The sequence below is a fragment of the Populus trichocarpa genome, chromosome 2 (assembly GCF_000002775.5).
Source record: "Populus trichocarpa isolate Nisqually-1 chromosome 2, P.trichocarpa_v4.1, whole genome shotgun sequence".
In the NCBI taxonomy this organism is placed as follows: domain Eukaryota; kingdom Viridiplantae; phylum Streptophyta; class Magnoliopsida; order Malpighiales; family Salicaceae; genus Populus; species Populus trichocarpa.
In genome coordinates, this window is record NC_037286.2 from 124,808 (window position 1) to 136,710 (window position 11,903).

The 11,903-nt window shown below is 29.9% G+C and overlaps 1 protein-coding gene across 1 annotated transcript; it reads right to left on the reverse strand.

The window, feature by feature from the left end:
* Positions 1-9,942: 9,942 nt before the first annotated feature.
* On the reverse strand, positions 9,943-11,247 carry LOC7474537 (protein MIZU-KUSSEI 1). Its single transcript, XM_052450164.1, has one exon. The coding sequence runs from the start codon at positions 10,909-10,911 to the stop codon at positions 10,192-10,194; it is 720 nt and encodes a 239-aa protein (XP_052306124.1). The 5' UTR covers positions 10,912-11,247; the 3' UTR covers positions 9,943-10,191.
* Positions 11,248-11,903: the final 656 nt, after the last annotated feature.

Sequence of the window (11,903 nt, forward strand, 5' to 3'; positions counted from 1 at the left end):
TTTAACTCATTTTAAATAAATAAATATTAGAAGGGGAAGTGAATATGTTTTTGTTTTTATTTCTTATCATAGATTATATTTTGTCTTTTTTAAAAAAAAAAATCTCACAAACTAACTAATTGGATATCTAGATAGAGAAGGTGGTCAAAACATACCCCGATTTTCCTTGCCTAGTTTACATCTTTTTCCACGTGCCACCTGTACTGCTACTCTAGCTCCCAAGGATCATATATATACATCCTTTTTCTCTCAGCAAAACCACTAACACCAGGGTGATAAAATTAAAAGACTTATTTTCCAGTTCTAATTCCAATCAAGAATGGAAGACTCAAATTCACTTGAGAGATTAGAACAGGAGATGGTAATGCATGAGATTTTCAGGAGAAATAAATATTGTTTTTTATTCAATTTAGGAATTTTATTGTTTTAGGAATTTTATTTTTTCCTATTGAGTTTGGGAAATTTAATGTTAGAATTTTTTTCCTCTTTAAAAATTCAAGTTCAAAAAACTAATTTTAAATAGGGTTGTTTGTTTTATTTTTTACTTAAACTTTATAGCATGGTAATTTTAATAAAGAAATTGTTTACTCTTGTCATAGAATATCTGCTACGTTTCAGGTTTTTCTTGGGCTCTTCTTGTTCAACCTCGCTGCTGAAGTTGTTGAAGATGGATTCCGTGGGCATACAAAGCCGGGAAACGAGTGATCAGGCTGCGTTAGTTATGGAGTCGCCACCAGAGAAGGAAGCCGTCACTGAGGGCTGGAGAGACGCCATCAACAAGGTGATCGCCGCAGTGATGGTTCTGCATGTCGGTCCTTCGACATCGAACTTCCTCATACGGGACCGCCACCGGGTTTGTTGTTGATAAGAATCGCGGTATCATTCTCACTAATCGACATGTCGTCAAGGGTAAAACGCAAGTTTTAATTAAAAATATATATATATTTATAATTTTTACATTACTTTATAAGAAAATAAATGAATAATTAGCTTGAGAAGACTATATAAAATATTTACAAAAAAATATTTTATTTTCATTGAATATTCATGAGTAATTTTTTAAAAAAAAAATTTACATGTTACATTCAATCATAAAATAAATGTTAATATTAAAAAGCTATAATTTTATTTAAAAGTTATGGTATGATTAGATGATTTTTTAAAAGCATGGTATGAGTTTTTTTTACTCTAACAAAATAACTTTTATTCAAAATACATTTTAAATTATAGTTATTCAAATTAATTTCTTTAGGTAAAAAAATAATTTTCACCTAAAAACATTTTAGAAATATCAATAACTCAATTCTTAAATTCAAAATCACTCTAAAATCTAAAATCAAACCAAGTGAAAATATATATATATATATATATATATATATATATATATATATATATAATATCCTACATCCACATTCAACTATAATTACTATTAACCTCGTTGGTCGTGTTTTTCCGCGATGCCGGACATTATTTTTTGTATAAAAAATAATGTTATTGAAATGAGGTTAAAAAATAACATAAAAAAACCAGTCATGATAAATGTGTAGTAACATTAATTAAACCCATGACAACATTACTCATTTTTTGAGCACATGCTATTCATAATGAAAGAATAGACAATGTAAAATAAAATTATACGATGAAAGCCTATTTTTTTACCATCAAGAGCCACAACACACGCCGCCTAGAGCGCATTGTGGCCCAAACATGCTGGAAGTTTTTATAATTTTGAAATATTATTTAAATATTAAATTACGTTATCACCCTCAATCAAACCAGCAATTACATTAAAAAAAAAGAAGCTAAAAGACCCTAATACCTTTGACCCAAATTACTTACATTTCTTGGATTCAGGAATGCAAGTGTAATTTGAATGTTTATAAAAAATGAAAATATTGAAATACCCTTACCCTCGCTAAGTTTATTCTTTTATCCTTAAGGGTATTTTTGTTATTTTATAAAAAATAAAAATATTAAATAGATGTAAATACCCTCGGTTAAATCTACAAAAGCTGATAAACCGTTTGAAAATACAAATATATTTCTAGCTCCAAGGCAAGTGTTTTTTTTTTAAGGACATAGACATCACTTGACTATTGTAGTGAATAGTAGATTATCCATATGCCCACATAGAAACCTCCTTTCTTTTTAGTTGTTTTTTTATCAGTTTCATTATTATTATCACTCTTACTATTAGTATCATTACGATATTATTATTATTATTATTACTACTATTATTACCATCACCACCACCACAATCATAACTCTTATTATTATTATTATTATTATTATTATTATTATCATCACTACTACCACCACTGTCATCACCACCACCACCATTATCATCATTGAAATAACAAAAAATATAAACATTTAAAGGTAATTATTATTATTATTATTATTATTATAACCATCATCACCACCATTATTACCGTGTCTTCTTCTTTACAAAGAGAAATTTTACCTTTTGACTATTCTCACATATTTTTTTGTTTTTATATTGACACATATAATTTGGATCCTACATGTAAATAGCTATGCCATATATTTTTTTCAGGATCATTCCTATTATATTTATATTACCTATCTAATATATTCTTATTATATTTAATTACCAATTATATTTAATTAATAGACTACATCCAATACATTTAGATTTATATAACATATTTAATTTATATAATATTTTTATATTTCTTATTTCTTATTCCATTTTATTTTAATAAACCTCCTTTCTTTTTAGTTTTTTTTTATCAGTTTGTTTTTTATTATCACTATTATTATTATTATTACTACTACTACTATTATTGTCACCATAATCATAGCTATTATTGTTGTTGTTGTTGTCATTATTATCACTATTATTACTATTATCATCGCCGCCGCCACTATTATTGTTGTTGTTGTTGTTGTTGAAATAACAAAAAATATAATCTTTTGAAGGCTATTATTATTATTTTCATTGACATTGTTATTATCACTGCTGCTACCACCACCACTATCACCCCTACTAATTTTATTATTGTTGTTGAAATAATAAAAAATATAAACTTTCAAATGTTATTATTATTATAATCATCAATCACCACCATTACTATTATTTTATTGTTGTTGTTGTTGTTGTTGAAATAACAAGAAATATAATCTTTTGAAGGCTATTATTATTATTTTCATTAACATTATTATTATCACTGTTGCTGCTACCACCACCATCACCACCACTACTAATATTATTATTATTGTTGAAATAATAAAAAAATATAAACTTTCAAATGCTATTATTATTATAATCACCACCACTACCATTATTACCGCATCTTCTTATTGGCAAAGAGAAATTTTACTTTTGAACTATATTCGCATTTTTTTCTTGTCATTGACACACACTACCTGGATCCTACCTGTAAATAGCTACGCCAGGTATTCTTTTCATGATCATTCCTATTATATTCATATTACATGTCTAATATATTCCTATTATATCTACTTACCTGTTGTATTTAATTAATAGACTACATTTAATACATTTAGATTTATATAACACATTTGATTTATATAATATTTTTATACATTTGATTTCTTATTATAGTTTATTTTAATAGAATTCAAATTTATATTCATTTAGAATTTATTAAAAAATATAATTTAGAATTTCCTAGAATCTATTATTCTAAATATGAATTTAGAATGATTTACTACTACTATTATTATTAAAATAACAAAAAACATAAATTTGATTTGAATAACAAAATTAAAGACCATAAAAACTTTGACAAAAAAACAAAGAAAAAAAATCAACAAATCAAAAGAAAAATAATCAAATTAAAAGTAGTGTTGTTCTTATTGAAAAATAAAATCAAAAATTTGATATGAAAAATAAAATCATAAATCACAAATCTAAACCCGGTTTTAAAAAAATTGATTAATTAAATTAATTTCGTTTGGAAAATATGATGAATTAGATTTAAATTGGAGGAAATCAATCTAATTAGAAAACGATGAGATTGAAAGAAATTGAAGTATTATAGTACCAAATTAAAAGAAAGAAGGAAAGCTTGGGGACTAGATAAATCAATACATGGTATGTAAGGATTAAAGTGCAATTAATGAAATTTTGCACCCCACTTTTCACAGGTTGCTGGCGGGATTGGAAAATAAAAAAACAGGGGGGGTGCAGGGGGCTAGGGAATTGTTATTGAAAAAAATCCTAGGTGTAAGGGTAAGCTAGGGTGATTAAAATCATTCTAGAGTAAATTACACTAGTTATTAGAGAGATTTAAGAGTTTTTAAAGCTCAAGGAGAAAGAACAAAATGGTAGAAAAAAGAAGAACGAGGAGGGAGATAGAGAATGGTTTCACCTTCGTTTTACTATTAATTCCTTATTATTTTATAAGTAAGTATGATTTCATTGTATTGATTATATAAATTCCATGTATGAAAGCTTAGTTGTTGTTATGTGTGATTATGAAACTCTTACATTAATAAAACGGTTGATGTAAAAAATAAATGGGTTAAGATTTAATTAAGTGAAAAGTTAAGAATTATAATGCCATTTCTCTTACTTAAACTTTAAGCAATGGTAAAGAATTTGGGAGGGGGCGGTTGAATTGATGTAATTAGAAGAATTAAGTTTAGATGATGAATTAAAACTTATAGTGAAGGGGGATTTATCCTCCTCTTATGAAGGTGAATTCATGGAAGAAATAAAACTTTAAGCTTGAAAAATTTAATGAATTGTATTTAAATAGTGAAGAAAATAATGTGTTGAATTAGGTGTGAAGAAATTAAATTTCCTTTGGTTGTTGGAAATTATTTATTATAGTAATAAAATATTCTCTTGTAATGGTAAATTAAAAGTTTAAGTGGATGTAAAATTGTGTGAAATATTTGGTGGGATTATTAAAACATATAAAACTATGTTAGTAATGTGGAACGAATAAATTGATCAATGGATTTCTTTCCATTTGATATGGATGTTAAAAAAATTAAATTTAGGTGTTAAAATTGTTTTGATGGGAAATTATACTACATGAAGAGGTTTTAAGTAAATTGTTGGATAATGAGGTATTGAAATCATGATATTTTTTAAATGAAACCGAAGAAGCTGGAGGCTCTAGACAGTAGCAGGGAGCTACTAGCTGAGCACCGCTAGTGGGTCGGTATTCGGCACCTTAAATCTTTGTAGAGAAATTTAATTGAATGCATGCGTTAACTTTAATTAGAAATTTTGTATTTTTATATTTTGATATTAATAGATGGATTGATATCCCTGTTAAGGGACTAGTACCTAATAATTGGATGAATGGATTAGTGTCTTTATTGAGAGACTGATGCTCGGTAATTAGACGGATAAATTAGCGTCCATGTTGAGGGACTAGTGCCCGGGTAAAAAGGCTAAAAATGAAATTAATTGGATTAAAATAGATATGTAAAATATTAAGGAATCATCATAAAAATACATGGAAGAAATATTTTTATATCGGTGTAGTGAGATGGTGCATTGTAAATCATGTTTGACTACTAAACATGTTTTATATATTTATGTTGAATAAAAATAAAATATATGTATTTTGGATTGGATGATGTAAAGGATGTTGGATGAATCCTTTGTGGTTGTAGAACATAATTTTTATATATAATTAATTAATTTTTAATTAACATGTGAATGTCATGCTTAAGAATCTTTTTGCTAATTAAGTAACTGCATTATTTAATTCCTGTTCATATGATTAGCTATATTAGAATTATAATAAACAAATAAATAGAAATGGGAATGTTATAATAAAAACTTTGACAAAAGAGCAAATGAAAAAAAAAATCAGAAGTAGAAGGACTAAATTAAAAAACTTACAATTACAAATTAGAATTGAAAGATTAAATTGAAAACAAATAAAACTTGAACAAAAAAGAAAAGGACAAAAATCAAAACTAAATTGACTAAATACAAAACACCAACAATAATAAAAATCGATAGCATAGTTATCAAACCCGGCTTAGGAGTTGACCCGGCCAAGAAACGGGGTCCCGAGTTTCATGAATCAACCTGGATTAACCCGGAAAAATTAAAAATATATATTTAAAGTTTTAATATTTCATATGAAAAAATAAAAAAAAGCATGTGAATATAGACTATACATGTTGTAAATAATGAAATTTGAAAGAATATTTTAAAATTTTTTTTATCTCGCATTGAAAAAACATAACTTTTTTCTTGTGAACATAGAATATATATATACACTAAACGGCTTCAAATCTCACATTGAAAAGATATTATGTTATCCTTTTAAGTTGAAGTATTCAAATCAAAAGGTTTTTTTATCCCAGATTGAAAAAACATAACTTTTTTCTTGTGAACATAGAGTATATATACAAAAGGACTTCAAATCTCACATTGAAAGAATAATTTTTTTCTTGGGAACATAGAGTATATATACTAATGGGTTTCAAATCCCACATTAAAAAAACATAATCTTTTTCTTTGTGAACATGAAGTATATATTCGAAAGTGCTTCAAATCCCACATTGAAAAGATACTATGTTATCCTTTTAAGTTGAAGTATTTAAACCAAAAAGTTTTTTATTCCACATTGAAAAAACATAATTTTTTTCTTGTGTACATAGAGTATATATATGAAAGGGCTTCAATTCCCACATTGAAAAAACATAACTTTTTTCTTGCAAACATAGAGTATATATACAAAAGAGTTTTAAATCACACATTGAAAAAATAACTTCTTTCTTGAGAATATAGAATATATATATACTAAAGAGTTTCAAATCCTACATCGAAAAATAAAATATTTTTTTAATATTTATATAGTGAACTTTAAAAAGTGTTAATAATCAACTAAAAAAATATAAAAAAGAGGGATATAGGAGAAAAACCATATTTGAAAAGAAAAGAAAAAAAAACACCATGTCTCGTCTGGGTTCGCCCGGGTCATGTGTCGACCGGGTTTTGCCGGGTTCTTGCATCGGTCGGTCTTTTAACAAACCCGGATTGGTCCAATCATCGGGTCACCCTGCCGAGCCGGGTTGGGTTTAATAACTATGATCAATAGTATTTTAATTATTTTACTATTTATAAATATATTGAATAAACAAAAATATCCTAAAAAATAATTAATGTACCATATATGAAAAGTCAAAATATTTTTAGTCAAAAAACAATCAATTTTTTTAGAAAGAAAAAAAAGTTGTCACACTGCAGTGATGAATAAGAAAATGTTTGCAGTGGTGAATAGAAAAACACGCTACAATGTTTTTGCCCTTTTTTTTTGTTAGTTGTTTTGTAATATTATGTTTTTTAATAATGGTTTGTTCATGTAGAATTAATCATAGGCTTCATCTTGAGCTTGGGCTTCAACTGTGAGCCCATTTATAAATAAAGGAAAGATCAAATCAGTAGTGTACTGGATACCTCTGGAGCAAGGGTTCGAGTTCTTTCTATCACAGAAAGTCTACCTCCAGAGAGCCGCGTGACAGCAGATGTGAGGCTGTGGAGCCATTGTGTCGGTATCCTTACCACTCGTGTGCATGTCCATATGAATCTTTCAATCCTTTTCCAACCCCATTCCGTTTTCATGTCTTGTTTTCTATGAATAGTATGTTTTTTATTTTGAAAGTGTTTTAAAAAAATATTACTATATTTTTTAATATTTTGATATATCAAAAATAATTTTTTAAAAAATAAAAAATATTTTAAAAAACAATTTATCTCACAGCCATGCCAAAACTCACCATCACGTAACCACCACTAGCCAACAGCCAGCAATATCCCACCCAAATCCAAAGAGCCAATTAATAATTAAAGTGGCAGTCAGTCAGTCAAACGGTCAATCACATTGCAACGTTGATGTAAGTTGTGATAAATGCAGTCCCAGACATGTACGCACCTGATTCCTTCCCTGGTATATCGATGGGAAGAAGAAGACGTCCATGAATTTACGCTTTTCATGGGACAACTCAGCTGCCATTCGTGCTGGTATATATATATATATATATATATATATATATATATATATATATATATATATATATAAATTCACCTTGGACAAGGTTGTTGAACCTAAATTATGCTAATCCCATACCTTGGATTCCTATTAAAAAACAAAAACTAAAATCCATCTACAGCCAAGCTACCAATAAAATAACACTTTTAGCCTTAACCAAAAACCTCTAAAAACTTGTAATTAAAGGTAGAACCGTCTTTCCAAGATGATCCATTAGTCACTGCAAAATCAATTAATAAGAATAAATTGATCAGGAAACCTTTTTTAACTGCAATAAAATAAATATTTTACTCTCAAAAACAAAAAACAAAATATTAAGCTTTTGGTTAGGGTTCTTTTGTTTTTTTTTAAAAAAAATACATAGTAAAGTTATGATCATACCCCTAAGAAAAAAAAAAGTAAACACGCATAAAAATGATTCTTTATCTTTTTTATTTTTTTTAACAGTTAATTTATAGAATTACCCTTGAAATTAAAAAAAATTAAGGATGGTTTCAAGAAAATTTTAGTATTTCCATTTTTTTTTATGGATTTAATTAGGACTTGTTTGGTAATTTTTAATAATTCAAAACTATAAAAAAAATTGTTGACGCGTGACACCCTCCAAGCCTTCTTAGCAATGAATGCAGGGCCATAAATTTTACCAAAATCCTCCATCCATGATGATGTTGAGAGTGATGAGTCATTCTTTTTCCAGCAATATGGTGCTTGCTCACGACAGAGATCCTGTTGGGCTGCGATGAAATTTTTTTTTCTTTCCCCTCTCTTTTTCTCTCATGCTCTTGAAATTTATGTCGTCCCTTCCAACGAACAATTGTGTCCTCCAGTTTATAATTTTAACGATTTTGGTTGTTATTCTTTTGATTATTATTTATTTTGATGTTTTTTGAAGTTTAACTTTTTTCAGTTTCGTCCATGAGCATTTTATATTATTTGATTTTTATATCATTTTTTGTCCTTTCTACTTTTGATTGCTCTTTTTTTTTTATGTTTTATACTTTTCTTGATTATTTTTTTCTTCAATTTCATTCCTTATCATTTTATTGCGTTTATTTCTTTAATATAATATTGGTCTTAGTTCTTTTGATTACTATTTTCTTATTATGTTCTTGATTTATCTTTTTTATTTATTTATTTTGTCCCTCAACATTTTATTTTATTTAGTTTTTTAATTCAATTTTGATCCTCATTCTCCCAATGATTTTTTTTATCATTTTCCTAATTTATCTCACTTTCCAAATTAACCCCTAAATTGTTTTACAGCTGAAAAGTTTTACTTTGTTATTTTTTTTTATAATTACCTTCCAAGGTAATTACCGTCTCATGACCCGGGCCTAAGTTAAGTTCGACCTTTTTTGAGGCTGTTTATTAATTATTATTTTTACAAATTCATCATTTGACATTTAGTTATCAATCACTTAACTTCATTGTTTGTTCCCCTTTTCTTTTGTAGAATTATCCCGATCTCATATTCTAGGTAACATGTTAATTGAGTTAATTCAGGTTAACTAATTTTTTTTTCTCTCAATGTCTTTTTTATGAAATTGATTTTTTTTTTAATTTTATCATTTGACATTAAATTATTGGCCATGAACTTTGTGTTTTTTTTATTGGGTTGTTACGAGTCCGGGTTAATTAGTAAAATTAACTCGGGTTTGCTCAAATTATCATTGTTTGGGCATCTTTTTTATGTTAGAAAAATTTTTACTCGATTCAAGACGTTGTGCATTGCACCTATCTTGTATTTCCAATCCTTAATTAACATGGCCTTGGATTTGCCTTAGCATTTTCATGTCATTATCTTCACAAACTTAAATTAACCATTTGCTAGGAAACCAAGTCTATAGAATCACACAATCTGACAAAAAAAATAAAAAATAAAAGAGAGTTCACAGTAAGATGAGTCATGGGTATTATGCAGGTTAGGTAATTTGGTTCTAGCAGTACTCTAACTAGATCTGACTTGATTAATTTAAGAGATGTTTCTACATGAATTACAGGACAAGATAGGACAGGATAATTGATACTCTAGCACAAACTAATATGAACTAGCAATTAAGATCTGTAATAGTATATATATAGGAATACAAATTCTAATATATATATATATATATATATATATATATATATATATATATATATATATATATGCATGGTATTGATTGATCAACGGAGATTGTCAGGATCGCACGAGAAATATAGAGAGTTCCTGTCCAGAACTGCCAACAGGATTAATCATATGAAAGGACTCGGAATCCACCGAGCCAACAACTCGCTCGAAACTGGCTCGTAAGTACATGAGGAGGCCCCCTGTTTCTCCGGTGCCTGCCACTGGCAAAACACCAGCACCAACTGAGACGGACTGCATGAGTTTTAGTACAGCCACATCACTCACACTCATCTGCCTCCTCGTAGCAAAACCAACCTTCCTTCCATTGCAGTACATGGTCCACACTGGCACGTTAAAGAGAGAGCAGCGCTCCTTTTGGCTATTAATTTGCCTTGGGTGGCAGCACTCGAGTGCTATGCGGAGCAAGCCGTGCTGCATCTCTTTTGCAAGGTAGGCTGTGGGGACTGCAAATTCAAGCAGTATGAGAGGAGAGCTACGAGTGTCGTCTTGGAGGCAAAAACTCACTCGACCTTTCCTGTAACCGAAGAAGGTGCCTGTTACGGTGGTGGTGGTGGTTGTCGAGGCTGACGATGATGTGTAATAATCATCGGTATCACTGGCAAGGGAATCTGCAGATGCTTGAAAGCCACAACAGGCAGGGACCATGCATTCCACTAGAGACCTAAAGGACTTGCGGAACCTCACTTCCCTCCCACAGTCTACGGAGGTCGGGGTGTCCATTATAGGGACCATACCTCTCTGGGTACCCAAATCTATCATCATCCTCATATATAAAAGATTCTAAGCTATCTATCGATCCTGGTATAGTAATGCTGCCACAAGGTAAACAAGAAGTGGCAAGACTAGAAATGGAGAATATAGTATTTATATTAGAGAGGTAGCGCGAGATGGAATTAATTCAAGAAATAATAAAATTATTAGCTAACGATTAGTCTTGCAGTAGGTAGGCCTGTTAGCTGGGCTGGATGATCCCTGCGGCTGCTGCTGGCAGAGCATATTATTTTAGTAGTGACTGTAGTAGTATTTATATAAAGTAGGGAAAGGAGGCGATGGAAGAGGTATATAGCTGGAGAAAGGAAGGGAATGGAAAAACTATGGAGAGGGGGAGTGATTCGTAAAGCCAATAAATAAGCAAGAGCAGGAGCACGGCACTGACGAGAGAGAGAGAGAGGCAAAAAGGGCAGTCTGTGTGTGTGGGCCGGGGAATCGGGGTCAATAATTCCGCCCACGAGGGAAGGTGGGGTCTGTTCTTGGAAGCACTTGTGAGGGTGGTGCGCGTGATATGACTTCTTGGATTGTGAAACGAGGAAAAAAACAAGACGCATTTCTCACCTTCCTTCTTTTTCTTTAATCAAATAATTCTACTCCTAAGTTCCCAGGTTAACAGTAATTACCAATTAGATTTTACTCTTGCTATTGCATATATAATGACATGTCAATATCCATCCTTTCACCGCACAATTTCCATGCAAATTGATTAAAAATGACAAATAAAAGGAAAAAAAAGGGTTACAGTCTCGAACTAGCAATGTAATAGTTAGTATTGGACTAGATATCATATTGGGATGGCATGCACGAGGCGATGGCTACGCTTGCCGCCCTGTCCGAACTCCCATCCTTCTTCTGTTCAAAAGAAACTGACCCCACCTGACGTTCCCCTCCTCGGCCCACTCCCATTGCTTATAACTACTATCTTTCATATCCACTGCACGAAATTAATTCACTTGTGCCCCAATAGCTTTATTACCCGTGTTGCCTTG